Raw genomic sequence first — 17,527 nt, forward strand, 5'->3', positions numbered from 1 at the left:
GGTTTATTATTTGCTAAAATATAATCCGGAGTTAGGTGTATGAGGGTGCCGAAAAGAAACCAAGATTGTATGGATGATGGGGAAACCTTGAGAAAAGAGAAGAAAAATTAGTGTGAATCCTGAAATCCTTTTCGATATCATGTCCCAGTAGGTTGTTAAGAGATTTCAGGCAAATAGGCTTGAAGTGCGAAGTGTTAGATCTGTTTTTTTTTGGGTTGCCCAAGCTCTATTCCGACTCATTCACCCTGCTCCAGATTAATAAGGCAAAAGGATTCTGCGGCAGAAAGCAAGAAAGAAGAAATTAGAAAAAAAAAAAAAAAAAACGCAGTTGCACACGATCTCCAGATTAGAGGAGAACTGCCCAGGCACGATCTCAACACAGACGGAGGCTCAGGACGACGTGGGAATTGATCGGAGTACAAATGGATTATGCAAATGGAATTGCCCGGGCACGATCTGCATCAGTACTCATTCCTCTTCCAATTCACGGTTATTGCGAACATAGAAAACAAACACAGAAAATAGAACAGAGCGGAATCAAACCCAGAAGGAGGGGAAAGAGAAAGAAACAAATCGGCTGACAGTTTGCAGACTTGATAATTCCCATTGGGTAATTTTCAAATTTCATTTTTCATTGATTTTCAGATTCAATTGGTTATCTTTTCAGGTTTTCTATAATCCAATCCACGGGTTATTGACATGGGTGAAACCTGTCATTGGATTACGTTTAATACTTGAACGGTTAGTTCAGTTCATCTCTATTCAAAACTAATTGGCTGTTCATACGCCTTCACAATCTCATATTCACTTGGTTTTTTTTTTTGTCAAGAATAATTGTGAAGTTTGCTGTGATCCTTGGGTAATTCAGAAGTTTGCTGTGATCCTTGGGTAATTGATTTCAAGTATGTATATTCACAATTTTGGTTCGTTTGTTTACAGTTAGTTTCAAATGAATAAATTCTTTTACTTATGGAACATGTGCATTACATTTATTTATCTTTGGGCTTTGTTTTGCTCAAGTAGTAGGCAAATCCACTTGAGCATTCTTTTAAGGTATATTTGTGTTTGTGTTCTAAATTGTGCTTCAGTTGTGTTATTCCTAAAGGAACGAATTGTTTTGGGGTTTGTGTGTGAAGGCTATTACATTACATGACTACAAAATATGTTTTAACCATGTATGTACAGGTTACAAACTCCCTTAAATTTCAAGCTTCAAGAACTGGATCTGATTGTTAAGAGTAAGTTTCAGAGCATGGGTTTGGGTCCACAATTCTGATGGTGAAATATGAATGTTGATGTCATATTGATTGTTTCCGGTAAAAGTCTTGAATCCGTTTCTTTATGTGATTGCAGCTAGATGTGCAGTACCTTCATCTTAATGCAGCTATTGATTCCAGCATAGGCCTTAACCCAGCCCCTCTTTTTACAGTTACCAACAACAATTGGAAGTAAGGATATTAGTTTGTTTGGTGAAATTGGAATTGAAGTCCATATTAGGTATGCCATTACATGCTTGATCAACGATTCAGTTGGTTTGTAGTTTTCGATTGCATAAATTTATGATGCATTAGCAATTAAGGAAGAATTGCTCGAAGCTGTGAGGAATTAAGGAGCATATTGAACAAAGGTTATTAACTGATTTCTACAGTCTGTCCATCTTTCTAATTTTTCTTTGTCAATTTTTTTGTTATCACTAAAATAAAATAAATGTTATGTTCACTATATACGTAGGAACTAATTGGTTCTGCAGATTAGGGAGACGAAGGGACCAAGAAATTGAAGGCAAGAAGGAAGAGCATAAACTGACATGGTGATGAATCTAGCTCCCATTCTTCTTCTTTCTTCCTGTTTGTTTGTTTGTTTTTTTTTTTTTTTTGGTTTTTTAATTAGGCTCTTTGGCTTAGGTTATGTGCTATGAGTTACTTTTGTTGGATTTAGTAAGATAAACCACTAAGAAGGGAAGTTGTCTAGACAACTGTGCTCAATTATGGTCAGATGGCATGCAAACTGTGTTCTTTTTATTGTTGAATTCTCATACAGCAATTACAATTACCAAAATCATGCAATACCATATGAATCTTATAATCTGTAATATCATATCCATTTGTTTGTTGAATCTCTAATAGATGTTGGTTGTTGTTGTTGTACTAACTGTGTTTATAAGTTCATGCCTTCTGTGTATTAAAATTCTTCTTTTAAATATATTTACTTTTGATTTGTGTAGAAAGACAACTCATAGGGGTAGAACTGAAAGCAGATCGATAAGGACCTGTTGATCCATATTCAAGGTATGCTTTGCTTTGTTGTCGATCCATATATATTTGTGGATCCATATATATATTTCTGTTTTTTTTTTTTTTTTTCCTTTTGTCTTTCTGATGCTTCAATAATCATGGGTTACTTGCAGCATGTATATATGAATGGCAGATTGGACAGTAGATATAAAATCATGCTCAGCTAGCAAAACTGAAAGCAGATCGATAAGGACCTATTGATCTATATTCAAGGTATGCTTTTTGTTTCAGTTGTCTCGAAGTGTTAGATCTATATTCCATAAACTTATGCTTTGCTAAGATCTTAGCAGGTAGAACTGAGTAAATTCTTGTAAGAACTCTAATTTGCATTTGATTAATTGAACGCCTTTATCTCTAATATTTCTACAATCTCTTTACAGCTTCTTAAGATATATAATACTAATATATAATGTATTCACTCATCTCTACATTATTATATGCAAGTTCTTACCGAGGGTAAACAAAAGGATGTACTTAAAGCTGCCGGTACATTGTTTTCACATATTTGTGAGGTTTAGGCAAGGTTAATGTGCATCACATTTATGGACAAGTATCATGGGGGTTAATGTTGGGATAGAATGACTTTGTTGGATATATGGATGAATGTATCGAATCTTTACATAAATAAATGTGTTTTGGGTTGTCATTTGGATCCCATATATGCAGAATGTAGGTCTTTTGAATGTCTCTCGGACCATTCTATTCCAACTAAAAACTATTGTCCAATAATTGATCATCATAAAATGCCTAACAAAAACTGTTGTATGAGTCATCTAACTATAATACTTTAAGGGCTAAAAGAACGAGAAAGCCATTGTCCAGCAAAACAACAAACAATGGTTTTTTTTTAGAAATCTATAGTATCAATAATAGATAGACAATGGGATTTGCAAGTACATATTGTCTGATCAAGCCTTCAGACAACAGCAAGCATATAAGCCCCTGTTGTCTGGCACAGCCTTCAGACAACAGTAAGTATATAAGCTGCTGTTGTTCTTCGTGGTATTCAGACAACAGACATGATAGTAGCTGCTGTTGTACTAAACTTTATCAGACAACAGTAAGTATATAAGCTATTGTTGTTCTTCGTGGTATTCAGACAACAGACATGATGGTAACTGCTGTTGTACTAAACTTTATCAGACGACAGTTTTCTGGTATTGTCTGATTATATATCAGACGGCATTGAGATAGACAACAGCAATGCCTATAATAAGACGACAGTGAAAAACTGTCGTCTGATTGAAAAATTGGTGTAGTGTGCGCAAGCTGCTCTTTTTCCCTCGCGCTCCTCTCTCTCTCTCTCTCTCTCTCTCTCTCTCTCTCTCTCTCTCTCTCTCTCTCTCTCTCTCTCTCTCTCTCTCTCTCTCTCTCTCTCTCTCTCTCTCTCTCTCTCTCTCTCTCTCTCTCTCTCTCTCTCTCTGACAGGACCCGCCCCCGAATTTCACCCTGAAATCCGAAGTGGCCCTGCGGGGTCCACCTTAGAAGAAATTCTTCCAAAAATTTGGCAGAACTTCCCCTAAAATGGACTACCCAAAACCTGTAGAAAGGAAATTTACACTTCTAAATCACTCATCCTTATTCTCCTGGAGCCACCCTGCTCCCCAAATCACAACATCGTCCAATTCACATAACACAAAACGCAACTTGAATAACATTAATCCCACAGGTAATCAGAGCAATTCTAATAGAAAGGTAAACAAGGAAAACCTAATTCAAAGGCCAACGCGGAAGCCATGCTGTTGACTATGCCTCAATTCCATGTACGCCCGACCTCAACTAATTTCGCCTGCAAACTGGGCATTTGAAACCGAAGGGCCCAGGGGGAAAGTATTGAAAAAAAACACGTTAGTGTGAGTGGACAAAAATAAATAATTAAGATGATTTAAATGAAGCAAACTTGAATACTCTCCCACTTATTTAAATTTATAAAACCTCGATGCATGCAACGTTTATAAAACATATTTCTTTAAACTCAAAATCTCGTGAAAACATACCAGCCTTGCTGGTTAAGAGAAATCGGACTAGGCCCCGCTAGTCAAGTAATAATAGGATATGGGGAAGAGATATCACCATACGGGTAAAGGAGCCCCTTAGGCTCTACCTACCCTCGACTGCCACCCACACATAGATTGTGTGAGGAGGAGAACTAATAACCTCGACTACCACTCACGTGAGGAGGAGAATAAACTACCTCAACTGCCACTCACAAACACAAAGTAAGTGAGGAGGAGACCTAGTATTGGACCCCGGTATGGTAAGGAAAACAATCGAAAACCAGTAAATCCATAAATCCATAAAGCTTCCCCAATATCTCACGAGAAAAGATATCTTCCAATGACGTGGCCCCGCACGCCAAAATAGTCTCGAAGTCATAAACAAATGGGCAAGAAATAATAAATAATTATAATTTCCTTAGGAAATCCCATTTCCGATAATATTCCAGAAAATCTCAAAATCATCATTAAGGCATTCCCAATGCCAAAACCGAAAGTCAATAAATAAATAAGAAATATAACTCCAACGAAATTCCATTTTGAAAATCTTTCAGAAATCTCAAATCGACGAATAGAAATATATTTAATTCCGAAAACCACCTCAGAAATAATTCGTCGAATATCCATATCAATCATAAATTCAAATCCGAGCATAGAAACTCACGTTCGAAAATCATGATGGAAAATCCAATGAAAATTCCAATAAATATTCAAAACCAAATAATATCCGAAACTAAATAATATGCTCAAAGAATAATATGATAGTTAAATAAAGCATTAATTTAAGAAACAATGCATGCATCAATTCTTAAAAACAAAAGTCCACTCACAGTACTATTCCGACGATCACGTAAACGAGTTCCTTCGTCGAGCAGTAGCTCGATACATCGCCCTGTACAATATTATAATTCGTGAATAACGATTCGGCAATTAAATACGATTCTAATATCTTGTCCTCCTAAATCAAACTTCCAATTTAACCAAAACTTCATCATTAACACCAATTCTTTAATTCAAAGTTTCTAGGGCAAAGTTGAGAGAAATCCAACGGTGGAATTCTCGAAAATCAATAACCAAACTATTGAACTTTGGAAAAATTCCGATCAATATCCAAACCTCCTCCAATTTCCACCAAACTTCACATACAAGCTCCACAACATTTAGGATTTAATTGGGCTAAAACAGAAAATTAAAAACCTACTTTACTCGCCTCCACGCGCCACCCACAGTGGCAGCGCGTGGGCCCCACGCGCCGGCGGCCAACACCTCTGATGGCCACTAAATTTTGGCAGCAGCAACATCACAACAGACCCAACAATTTTCTCAACTACATCACAATCCAATTTTACCTTAAAGCACTCAAAATTGGCCGGTGAAGAAAACCCAGAAAAACCTCCGAACCCTAGAACTTGAAATCGTCGATTCGACCTCCACACTGCAAATTGAAGTGAATGGCCTTGGGGGAAATGATCACCGGCTTGAGGCGCCCCTACGGTCCCAATTTGGTGGTCGGAAACGGCCGGAAATGGCTGAATCGCCGGAAAAGCTCAAACTGCCCCCATGAAGTTCTTTGCTTCGATTCGAGGTTTTCCGGTCAAATTGCCGAAATCCAAGGGCACTAGCGTCAAGAGGAGGAAGAGGCGATCACGTGGTGGCCGGTTGCCCGCCGGTTAATGGCCGGACGGCGGCGAATCGAAGGGGATAAGGAATCGCCCGAAGAGGAAAGGGGAGAGATCGGGGGAGAGGAGAGAGAAAGGTGGGGGTTTCCGGATTTGGAAACCTACCACAGTAAATTTTCATTATTTATACAAATTTCTACCATGAACAGTAACTTTCTTAATTCACTCATAACTTTCGCATATGAACTCTGATTTTTACGAACCACTTATGCACACGCTCGGTTTAACGTCCTCTACAACTTCCATGAAGAACATTTTCTCAAATTTTGACCCGAACAAAAAGTCAACTTTTAGGGCCACTAAAAGTACTGAAATGACAGTAAAAGTGAAAGTAGTTGTCGTTTACCGTCCAAATGACTAGTAAACGGGTAAATTAAGATACGGGACGTTACACACTCTCTCTCTCTCTCAAATTTAAACGCTCTCAAATCTCGATCAAAAATCTGGATCAAATCTCTTCATTGAGATTGAGCCAGTTGCATCGCTTTGATTTTTCAGTTTTGTTGATAAGCTTTGAGCTTAATATGGTTGCAGAAGTCATCGAGATGAAAGTACCTAGGGAGATCATATCAAAGTACTTGAGCATTCCCTAACCCGCAGCAACGCGCGAGCGCAAATTCTAGTCTTAATACTATAATCTTGCTCCAACCATAAACTATTACTTATTTTTTAAAATAATATTATTGACAACAATATCAGAAAATTGAAATAAATTGTAACCTTAAAAATCATATTTATTCTCGCCTCCTAGTGATTTTTGTATGATAAGAAATTTGTTGCCCAATGCCCATCTTATTTAATGAAATTTGTTGCCCAGTGCCCATCTCTATCTCTATTTTAGGAGTGCAGATAAGACCATTGTTGGAACAAATGGCGAGAGCTTTTTCTTTTGACATTATAGCGGTGCCTCCTTAGGGTTGCTTCAAAGGAGACCTATGACGCCTCCAGATATCTCTTTGTCTCAGTTCAATCCTCGTTGCAAGGACGATTGGGCTGCCGGTTTCTTGGCAACTCTAGTAGATTGGCTCGACTTGGGGTTTTGACCATGGCGAGGATGGGTCTGTGTTCTAGGAAGGAGATCCGCAATCGGACTCGGGCGACATCTTTCTTTCTATAGAAATTGGCAGAGTTCCGATGACGGAGCAGGCCTAACTCTCGTCAGTCTGGTTCCGACCAGATTCAACATGCAATGGCCTGAGATGGGGCGTCCTCATGGTGCACCAGGAAGCTATGGTGATGGGGCATTGAAAGCTTTTCGATGCGGTGACTTCAAGTGTTTGGTGGCGGAGCAATCCAGGAGCACGAGTGCACGACACTGTTTGGTCGCTAAGGGCGTCAAGCTTGCCTGGGCCTTTTGGGCTTACTTACTCCGTTTGGGGCTGGAATGAGGTCTTTGCCTCTATGGGCCTTAAAAGAAGTGGGTCACCCTTCAAGTGCTAACTTTTATTTACTTTGCCTATAGTATTGTTGTAGTACTCGCTTTAAATAAGTAAGCGATAAATTCCGAATATAGTTGGTCTATCCTATGTATCACTGTGGTTTTTACCATGAAGCATTGTTTTGTCCATTGTGAGACAGCAGGTGGGTATGTATTGGCCATTTTGGCATGAGTTTTCATCAATGAAGTTATCAGTAATTCAAAAAAAAAAAAAAAAAAAAAAACAAGGGAGAGACCATTATTGGAAGTAATTTATTCTAGTTTTTTTGTATATTTTATTTTGGAGCTCATTTGATAATCCATTAACAAGAACTCATTAGAAGGTAAACAGGTTTCCTCTAAGACCTTCTCACCTTAAATTCAAGAGGAAAGAAAAAGTTCAATTTTAGAATTAGACTGTAAATAAATTGTAGAAACTGTTAAACAAATATATTAATTTTTTTTATCTCGAAACACTAGCTACTTCGATTAAAGTTGGCGCAACAAAAACTTTGTAGAATGAATTATTAAACTTATACACACTTTACTTAGTAGTGAAGAAACAACTATGGATGCATGGATCGATACAGTAAGTTTCAGCATATTGAACTAAAAGGAGAAAGGACTTGGAGGTACAGATACATCAACCACTCCTTCGAGCATTTGTGTAACCTTCTTCATTGTGGGTCTCAAAGATGGATCCTCTTGTATGCACCAGATTGCCACCATTACTAGCCTCTCCAGCCTTTTCATGTCATTTCTGGCCTCCTCATCGTCCCCGATCATCTTGTTTAATCTCCTCTGCTTGTAGCAATCATAAACCCAGTCAGTTAGTATCTTTTCTTCTTCATTTTTCCTTTCCATTTCGAGGCTCCTCCTGCAACAGATAATCTCAAACAGCATCACCCCGTAACTGTAAACATCAACCTTTGCAGTAACTGGAGTATTTCTGAACCATTCTGGTGCAACATACCCTCTGGTCCCTCTAATGACTGTATGAGTCAGAGTTTGATCACTTAGCAGAAGCTTTGCCAATCCGAAATCCGAAATCCTTGCTGTGAATGAATCATCGAGAAGTATGTTGTGGGGTTTGATATCACAGTGGATGATCTGCGTGCTACACTCGTCGTGCAAGTACATGAGCCCTCTTGCAATACCAAGCGCAATTTGGATTCGTTTGTTCCAATCAGGCCTTGAAATCCCAAACAGAAAGCTAGCTAGTGTTCCATTGCTCATAAACTCATAGACTAGGAGTCTATTTGCCCCTTCATCACACATGCCAAGCAGTCTGACGAGGTTTTTATGATGGGTCTTGGCTATTGCACTCACTTCTGTTTTGAATTCCTTTTCACCTTGTTGTGCCACCTTGTCCAACTTCTTGATCGCCACATAGTTTGTTGAGCTTGGAGATGATATGACTCCCTTATACACAGTGCCAAAAGCCCCTCTTCCAAGTTCTTCTCTGAAACCATCTGTGGCTTCTTCGAGCTCTTTGTAAGTAAAACCGCGTAGATTTGCTTCTAAGATACTGGATGTGCTAGTGATAACCCTATGTGTTTTTCGGTATGTGTAGAAAACAAGCAAAGCAATTGCTGCAACCAATAGGAAGTTGATAAACACAGAGCTACCTAGAAGGAGTGCTCCTACTAAGATGAGAGTTTTCTGATCTTTCTTTTCTGTGTTTGAATCTCGAGATGCAGGCTTCTCAAAAGCATCAGATTTTGGCATTTTGATGAGAGCCTTGCCATACTCATTCCAGTCCTGCCTTCCATTGGAGAGTGGCAGTTTCTTCTTCCAGCAGCTCCCAGCTCTGACAACAGCTACCACACAGTTACAATCATCGAGGCAAGACCTGCTACAATCATCTTCATTGAGTTGCTGCAATACTTCAAAGTTTGAAGAAGAGGGCCAGAAAGTATTTGGTAGCTCATGCATCACATATACATCTTGTGGCTTTGAATCACCTAGTTCACAACTGTGCATCCTGTTTTGTTTGCAGCCGCGCAACTTATATTGGGGATCTAAAGCAGAAAAGCCAGGAACGCATTCACAAATTGGCCTTGTGTTTGCATCAAGTCTGCAGTAACTGTTATATCCACATGGCCCGCCGCCCTCCTCTCCAGTTGAATCGAAGGCGAAGCAAATGTTTTCTGGGATAGACCACAAAGAGGACCAGGATGTCCCGCTCCCATTTTTTGGATAAGCATATAGGGTAAAAAGCCCATCATAATCTAGTGTTGCTCTGTAATAGTAATCTCTTGATGGCGATGCGGTTTTGTTTGTGAGGGTTACTATATTTCCATTCCGCAGAACAACGTTGATATGACCCGACTCATTGAAGGCTAGCTGATAGCCAGAATTCAATTTATCAGCTGCATCAGATGTATTGCTTTTGTAGTAAGCTTTATATTCAAACTCCGTAGGCAAGGCTATGGGGTACAACTCAAGATTACCGGCTGGTTTAAATTGGAGTTGAAACTTCCCCTTTGAGTAGTTGCTTGCAGTCTGCCTAGAAGATAGCGTTTCTCCAATTTCCAACACTCGGGTTGGTAAAATGGTGTCTCTGGGGTCTTTGAAGCTCTGCCATAAAGGAGCTGAATTCTGGTTTGCTAGAACAAAGTTACCTGAGTCAAGCATGGCAGCATAAGCAACTCCACTAATAACAGGCTGCGGCCAGATTTCCTCTTTCCGAGGGCCAGTGAGCCTGAAATAACCATCTTTTGTGAGCTCCACTTTGGATCCTTTTGATGCTGGATTGTCTCCATTTGCATACCAAACAAGAGTCTTTTCTGGAATCTTGTCATACCAAATGGCAAGCAAGAAGAGGTCCTGATCACCAATACGGCGAAACCCAAACGCAAATTCTCCGGAGGGAGATTGCCACGAAAGAGAGTTGTCTGATGCACTTAGGGACAACCCCAAGCTTATATTTGCAGTTTGAGCAGCAGGTACACAAAATGGTTGGACGATAAGGTACAGCGCAAGCAAGTGGAGAACAGAGAAGGCCATTTAATTTTATGGGATACAAATCTGATCAAGTTAGGGGTCTTACATTTATAAACAAGAAAATAACAATAATAAAATAAAAAATAAAAAAAATCTAGGTTTAGGGTATGGATGAACATGCTGCATTGCTGCGTATGTAATTGCTGCATTCTATGACAAAACTTGGTTTTCATTTCCTTACTTCTGCTTTATTAGTTGTGACACCTCTGTTTGGATCTGTGAACATGTGTCTAGATTTCAGAAACTGACGACTCCCGTGTCTTGAGTCATGGTCGACTTGTCAATATTTTTGTTTGCTCATCAAGAGATGCCTAGAATATGCATGCCGTAGAGTTGCTGGCGGAACGCTGTCCACGCTTTTGACAGTGGCGCATTCAGGAGGGAGTTTGTCAGGGGACGAATTTGAATTTGTCCGGAGGCAAACTTGAACTATAATAATTAGTAGGGAAATTTTTAAGAACAGTACATGAATTTAATGCCGTAGAGTTGCTGGCGGAACGCTGTCCACGCTTTTGACAGTGGCGCATTCAGGAGGGAGTTTGTCAGGGGACGAATTTGAATTTGTCCGGAGGCAAACTTGAACTATAATAATTAGTAGGGAAATTTTTAAGAACAGTACATGAATTTAATGCCACTCCGAATTAAGGTGGCCAACGTTTATAAAACCCAACATAAGTACATGGACTTTTAAACCCGACCCAGTTTTCATACATGTTACCACACAGTTTGATAACAGCTACCACACAGTTACAATCATCGAGGCAAAATCTGCTACAATCATCTTCATTGAGTGGCTGCAACTCTTCATAGTTTGCAGAACTGGGCCAGAAAGTATTTGGTAGCTCATGCATCACATATACATCTTGTGGCTTTGAATCACCTAGTTCACAACTGTGCATCCTGTTTTGTTTGCAGCCGCGCAACTTATATTCAGGATCTAAAGCAGAAAAGCCAGGAAGGCATTCACAAATTGGCCTTGTGTTTGCATCAAGTCTGCAGTAACTGTTATATCCACATGGCCCGCCGCCCTCGTTTCCAGTTGAATCGAAGCAAATGTTTTCTGGAATAGACCACAAAGAGGACCAGGATGTCCCGCTCCCATTTTTTGGATAAGCATATAGGGTAAAAAGCCCATCATAATCTAGTGTTGCTCTGTAATAGTAATCTCTTGGTGGGGATGCGGTTTTGTTTGTGAGGGTTACTATATTTCCATTCCGCTGAACAACATTGATATGACCTGACTCATTGAAGACTAGCTGATAGCCGGAGTTCATTTTATCAGCTGCATCAGATGTATTGCTTTTGTAGTATGCTGAATATGCTTGCTCTGTAGGCAACGCTATGAGATACAGCTCAAGCGTACCTGCTGGTTTAAATTGGAGTTGAAACTTCCCCTTTGAGTAGTTGCTAGCAGTCTGCCTAGAAGATAGCTTTTCGCCAATTTCCAACACTTGGGTTGGTAAAATGGTGTCTATAGGGTTTTTGAAGCTTTGCCATAAAGGTACTGAATTCTGGTTTGCAAGAACAAAGTTACCTGTGTCAAGCATGGCAGCATAAGCAACTCCACTAATAACAGGCTGGGGCCAGATTTCTTCTCCCCGAGGGCCAGTGAGTCTGAAATGACCGTCCTTTGTGAGCTCCACTTTGGATCCTTTTGGTGCTGGATTGTCTCCATTTGCATACCAAACAAGAGAGTTGTCTGATGCAGTGAGAGACGAGCCCAAGCTGATATTTGCAGTTTGGGCAGCAGCTACAAAAAATGGTTCAATGACAAGGTATAGGCCAAGTAGGTGGAGAACAGAGAAGTCCATTTTGGGACACAATCTGAAGAGCACAGTGGGTTTGTACAACAAGGTAACCAAGGGTCTTACATATTTAGAAAAATTCTTGGGTGCCATTTATGTTATGAAACGTGTCGGAGCGAGTTTTCTTTGGCTGCATATTTGGTGCATGAAAAAATTTGGTTTTGATTTCCTTATCTTTTGGGAGTCCAAAAGCTCAGTACATGTGTTTGGATCTGTGTACATGTGTCCAGGCTATCTTAAAATTCCAGAAGCTTACGACTCTTGAGCCTTGACTAATGACTAGTGAAGGTTGACTTGTTATGACGGATGGCTGGCTATTCAATATTTTTAGTTTGCTTTTCTTTGATTATTCATTGTTGCCACCTACTTTGAAGTTTGAATATTACTGAGCCAAGTAGAAACTAGAAGAAAGCCAAGATTGAACAAAGACCAAATTTTCTGGGCAGATTATTGATATGGACTTCCAAGCTGTACAGATAAGATGCACTGAATCAACTGGGCAGGTGAAAAGGAATTCCCCCCCTAGCATCACCCCAAAATGTCTAATACTCTGTGTTCTGAAACTCTCCTAAAGATTAATTTGATCATTCAATCAAAAGCAAATTGACTACGGGTGTGAAGTTATTTTGGTGCGTGATGCCACTCTTGGTCTGAAGAGAAATTGACAACCACGAAGAAGACTGAAGTATGAAGAGAATACAAACCAACGAGACCAGCATCCTAATTGCTGACATAACAATATTTGTGGTAAGAAGGAACCAACAGTACAGTGTCCGCTACTGTCTTAGGTTTCGATAGAGGGTATATGTTAGTTGCGTCTTCTTCCGGCCATGGGTGGTGACTCTTCCAATAGCCATAATTTACCACTTATGCACATTACGTGTAAGAACGCCCAGAATTCTGAACTACCTGAATTCTTTGTAGCTTGTCACTTAAAGTATAAAAATCACAACAGGAAATTCTATTTGCAACCCGAAGGCTTAACGTCTTAGGCTCTAATCCTAGGGGCTTTTGTATTTAACTTCCTTGTTCTCTAGTCTTTTCGTGTCAAAAATAAAATTAAAATAAATATGTAATAAATAAAATACCAAAGGCTCAACTCTCACCCTAAATGACATGTCATGCTATCAGTGCAAATGTCAATGCTAAGAGCCATTGAGGATTATGTATGAACCATCATTTGACAAGTAACTAATTAAATGCTCTCATGAAAAGAACTAGCAACCACATATTGGCCAACTCAACTCTTGACAAAAGAACTACAGCTAACCTATAAAACACAGATTATTTTCTTAGCCAACAATCGACATATGCAGCGTAAGTATACACTTGAAGTCTGTCACATAGTCCAGAGAAACATGTGTACATGTTCTACCGCAGAAGAGGCAGAATAAAATCTATAAAACACCAGCACTCAAAAGCACAAATCAAATTCAAATCAAAGGCATGCATCTCTTACTTTCCACCCTCACTTACCTCGGCATTGTTGCCAACAACAATGTCAGGGTTGTCATCAAATACATCCTCATAGCAACCATTCCAGAAGGCCATAATTAGAAACCAGCCCATCCAGCAGGTTGAGAAGCTGGCTTGCTCTCCATAGCCTTTGTGTCACCAAAACGCTGAGAAATATTTCCTTCACCCATAGGTCTTGATATTTGGGTGCTTCCAGTGGGCGCAGCAGAAAAGCTCTCTGTTCCAAAACCCCACGAGTCAAAACCAGTATTTACTTGAGTCGTAGCTTGCTTGTTCTGGTGACCATTTCTTGTCCTGACAGATTTGACAGTGTTGTCCGTTGAAGAAGGCTGCGGTTCTGCAAATGGCTGCCATGACTTTGTCTCTGGACTCGGAGTTTTCCGGTCAGATTTATCCTGCTGGAGTTCCCAAATGGCTCCTTCTATCTTCTCCCTCTGCTGCAAAAATGATAAATTCGATCAAATAATAACATAATAGACAGAAAACAATAAAAAGTCAAAACAGTTTGGGTACAAACTTTTGAAAACAGTACCGGTGGGGTTGCAGATGACTGAATGCCAGGTGACATTTGATTTCTCAAAGCATCTTTATTCGGTGAAGGTGTTCTAGCGGCAAGCGTCTGCTTAAGCTCCTGCAACTCTTGCCTTTGAGATCGGCAGATGGCTGATAGCTTTTCAAATTTGGAAGTTATTTCAGCCTTTTCTATGTTGGCTTGGTTCAGCTGCTCCTTCAATCTCTCTACTTCAGTCTCTAATGCTCCTTCTTTTCCTGATTTGCTATTACTAGCTCCCACGCTGAGTTTATTAGTATCAAATTCAGCAACAAACGAGTTAAATGCATCATCGTGAAAACTAGTTGCACTCTCAGGCTTGGATGCCTTTGGCCTCTCAGCACCATGGTCAGTATCCTTCTGGAAGAAATTTATTTCAATGTCCTTTGGAAATCCATCTTCATGCTTGTGCGATTTCACGTGTGAGTTTCTTCGTGCAGCATAGGTTGGTGTATTTTCCACTTTTGCAGGGGCACTGTTCTTGGGTAAAGGATGATTAGAATCATCAAACTTAGGTACAGCCTTTTCTTCAGCAACAACTGAATCCTCAGCATGCTGAGTGGACCAGAATGCACCAAGTGGCCCTCCACCTCCCCCTGCCTTGGACATATTTGACGGTTGTGATGGATTTCTAGCTGATTCTCCCACTGAAGGTGGTGGGGGTGGGCTTCTACGAGGCATTTCAGGCGACTTGTTTGCGGGCCTTGAAAAACCTGCAGATTTGCAATAATACAGTCACTTCAAAACTGAAAGCTTCATATATTTTATTAATTTCTCTGGTTGCAATTAATACTTTTGATGTAGTTTTAGTAAAGTAGCAAGACACTTAAAAACTAAAACCAGGTTTTCTTTGAAAAGGAAAAGGCTAAAAGTAAGGTCTAAACTTCATGTCAAGTACTTGAGGAATAAAAAGCAAATTGATACCAAAGAAAAAAGTTTAAGCTACATTTTCAAAAATAAAAAATAATAGATAAAATAAATAAAGAGAAAAAAAAAAAACAGAAAGAAAGAAAACAAAAAAAACAGAAGTTTTGGTAGATGCTATGCTCACCTTCATGTTTTCCAGCAGAGTGCATTTCAGGTGGCCTATCAGGTAAAGACTTCTGTAAACCAACTGGTAACAACTCATTAACACGAAACCACACCTGTCACCACAGAAGAGGGAAAAAAGAATCAGTAACTAGTATTAGAATCTCCACACCTATTGTTGCATGGACTCGAATGATCTAAAACTAACCTAAATTCATGGAGATGAATGGCCAATCAAGCAAAGCGCTTGCCTGCGTGATATCTGGTCTGTCGTCTGGTGATGCCTGAAGCATGTCTCTGATGAGATCTGTAATCGACGAGCCGTATGTAGGTAACTCAGGAATGCGATAGTTTCCATTCAAGATCTGCAGCTTTGACTCTCCATCGAATGCACTTTTGAAGTAGCAAATGCGAAAGAGAAGGCAGCCAAGAGCCTACAAATGATAGTGTTGTGTCAGCTCCAGGTAACATTTTAATGTAAGTGTTCAACTATTCAGAATTACTAATGATCTGGAGGACCAATCTACTTACCCATATGTCTACTTTCTCATTGATAAGTTCTCTCCGAAATAGATCCCACATCTAATTCAGAAGGAGAAAGAAATGAATCAAACATTCTAAAAATTGAAGTGATTATATTGAAATATTGAAAAACAAGGGTTTATGCTCAACCTCAGGGGCCCTGTAGGCAGGTGTTGTGTGCTTTCTGATAATGTCTTCTTCAATACCCATTTCTTCAGGCTTCTCAAAGCGCTTGTGGTTGGTAGAGGTGCTTCCAAAATCACACAATTTCCACAGTCCATCCGGCCCCAACAGAAGATTCTCAGCTTTCAAATCCCTGAAAATGCAATCGATCATTATGAGTTTCTTTTGGTACTTGTCATGAAACACGACTAGTAGCCAGTAAAACAAAGGGGCAACCAAGAACAATTTAAAAGAAAGTGTTATGGGTGAATTAAAACCCTCAAAGTGCCGAAAGGAAAGTAGCAAGATACACATTAAAAAGTCAAGTTCCGGCCAAAGTACCTATGAGCAATGGGAGGAGACAGTGTGTGCATTGCAAAAACTGCAGTACACACATCTCTGAAGACTGCAAGGACCTGTTTCTCATCAAAAAACCCAGCACCTCTGCTATCGAGTACGGTAACCAGAGACTTGTCACAATATTCCATGACAATGAGTGCCTCCTTTGTGCGGCCCAAATCCATGATGGCGTGGGCATAGAGAGTGACAACATTGGGATGCCCTCTGAGTACCTTCATGACGGAGATTTCCTTCATCACCAACTCCAGCAACTCTTCATCATTACATATGATGTGCTTCAAAGCATACTGCTTTGAGGTGTGGACAAGGTCCCGAGCTAAGTAAACGCAAGAGAACCCTCCTTCGGCAATGACATTCTTCACCTGAATCTTGAGAGTTCCGACGTCAATGGAGCGGCCTTCGAGGCCAGCTGGCTCCTTGTGCATAAAAGGCTTGAACCTCCACATTATGAACTGCAAAGCAATAGCATACATGATCGTGAATGCAATTCTAAACTCTTTGATCAAACCAAACCAATACAGATTCTAAATTAATAATCTTTCAAAAGAAAGATATAAAACCCTGAAAATCTAACAAGAATTCATCTTGATGATTCAAATATCAGAAAGCCCTAGAATTTAACAAGAAGCAGAAGCAGGAGCAGGAGAATCAAAAGTAACAACATACGGATAGATCTGTTTGTTGCAACAACAACAAAAAGTGATCGACTTCCAAGAAGCAGATCTGAGCATGAAGCAAACACAAGATGTCAATGGGAGGGTGTACCTGGAAGTTGAAGTTGAAGTATTGAAGGTGCAGAGAGAGATCTACAATGTGAACAGATTACGTGCTGATCCAGACTCTCTCCTCTGAAACCAAACAAAGAAAGAAAGAGCCTTTTCTTTTCTCCAACCCAATTGTTTAATATTCAGCGGAAAACAAAAACCATTTCATATATAAAAATATGGAGAAACAGAGAAATCAAGGTGGGGCGGCAAATGGAGATATGGCTGCTCCTATATAACAGCACCTGGGCTGGACGGATGGGTTCCTGCCGTAGCTGTAGAGGATGTGCACCTGAGCACGTCGCTGTAACTTTTGCCAACGCCGCGTCGTAATGCTCAATCATTTTTATCAACGAAAATTCGTTGATAAATTCTAGTATACATGGCGGTGCAAGTCCACATACAACAAACATGCAATCTCAACCATTCATACGTGGGGTCAGTTATTTATCACTCAAAATCTTCC

General features: G+C 39.9%; 3 protein-coding genes and 2 long non-coding RNA genes across 7 annotated transcripts; 2 read left to right on the top strand and 3 right to left on the bottom strand.

Annotated features, from left to right (window-relative positions):
* The first annotated feature begins 1,168 nt into the window (after nt 1-1,168).
* Nucleotides 1,169-1,630, top strand: LOC133714482 (uncharacterized). The gene is made up of 3 exons (XR_009848691.1): nt 1,169-1,238; nt 1,354-1,497; nt 1,580-1,630. It is a non-coding gene; the product is annotated as an uncharacterized LOC133714482 (long non-coding RNA).
* Nucleotides 1,631-1,683: 53 nt separating this feature from the next.
* LOC133714481 (uncharacterized) lies at nt 1,684-2,511 on the top strand. Its single transcript, XR_009848690.1, has 3 exons — nt 1,684-1,810; nt 2,225-2,288; nt 2,428-2,511. It is a non-coding gene; the product is annotated as an uncharacterized LOC133714481 (long non-coding RNA).
* A 5,485-nt stretch (nt 2,512-7,996) lies between these two features.
* LOC133714476 (G-type lectin S-receptor-like serine/threonine-protein kinase LECRK3) lies at nt 7,997-10,396 on the bottom strand. Its single transcript, XM_062140599.1, has one exon. The coding sequence runs from the start codon at nt 10,394-10,396 to the stop codon at nt 7,997-7,999; it is 2,400 nt and encodes a 799-aa protein (XP_061996583.1).
* Nucleotides 10,397-11,034: 638 nt separating this feature from the next.
* LOC133714477 (G-type lectin S-receptor-like serine/threonine-protein kinase LECRK3) lies at nt 11,035-12,204 on the bottom strand. The gene has a single exon (XM_062140600.1). The coding sequence runs from the start codon at nt 12,202-12,204 to the stop codon at nt 11,035-11,037; it is 1,170 nt and encodes a 389-aa protein (XP_061996584.1).
* Nucleotides 12,205-13,445: 1,241 nt separating this feature from the next.
* On the bottom strand, nt 13,446-17,291 carry LOC133714660 (uncharacterized). Of its 3 annotated transcripts, none has more exons than XM_062140825.1 (8): nt 17,063-17,291; nt 16,280-16,749; nt 15,926-16,091; nt 15,785-15,835; nt 15,505-15,687; nt 15,276-15,369; nt 14,207-14,937; nt 13,446-14,108 (listed from the first exon to the last, which is right to left on the bottom strand). In XM_062140825.1, exons 2-8 carry the CDS (start codon nt 16,741-16,743, stop codon nt 13,752-13,754), a joined length of 2,046 nt encoding a protein of 681 aa, XP_061996809.1. In that variant the 5' UTR covers nt 16,744-16,749; nt 17,063-17,291; the 3' UTR covers nt 13,446-13,751. The 3 variants fall into 3 exon arrangements, with proteins under 3 accessions (XP_061996809.1, XP_061996808.1, XP_061996807.1); XM_062140824.1 differs by having other exon boundaries at nt 13,446-14,111; nt 16,964-17,285; XM_062140823.1 differs by having other exon boundaries at nt 13,446-14,111; nt 17,063-17,284.
* Nucleotides 17,292-17,527: the final 236 nt, after the last annotated feature.

Source organism: Rosa rugosa, chromosome 6 (genome assembly GCF_958449725.1).
Source record: "Rosa rugosa chromosome 6, drRosRugo1.1, whole genome shotgun sequence".
NCBI classification, from domain to species: domain Eukaryota; kingdom Viridiplantae; phylum Streptophyta; class Magnoliopsida; order Rosales; family Rosaceae; genus Rosa; species Rosa rugosa.

Excerpts from the sequence above, each read along its gene's own strand:
- LOC133714476 (XM_062140599.1), bottom strand. The coding sequence starts at position 10,396 with ATGGCCTTCTCTGTTCTCCACTTGCTTGCGCTGTACCTTATCGTCCAA.
- LOC133714477 (XM_062140600.1), bottom strand. The coding sequence starts at position 12,204 with ATGGACTTCTCTGTTCTCCACCTACTTGGCCTATACCTTGTCATTGAA.
- LOC133714660 (XM_062140824.1), bottom strand. The coding sequence starts at position 16,743 with ATGTGGAGGTTCAAGCCTTTTATGCACAAGGAGCCAGCTGGCCTCGAA. Across the intron at positions 15,836-15,925 it reads CTGCCTACAGGGCCCCTGAG|ATGTGGGATCTATTTCGGAG; the intron begins GTTGAGCATAAA and ends CTTCTGAATTAG. Across the intron at positions 14,112-14,206 it reads AGTCATCTGCAACCCCACCG|CAGAGGGAGAAGATAGAAGG; the intron begins GTACTGTTTTCA and ends TCATTTTTGCAG.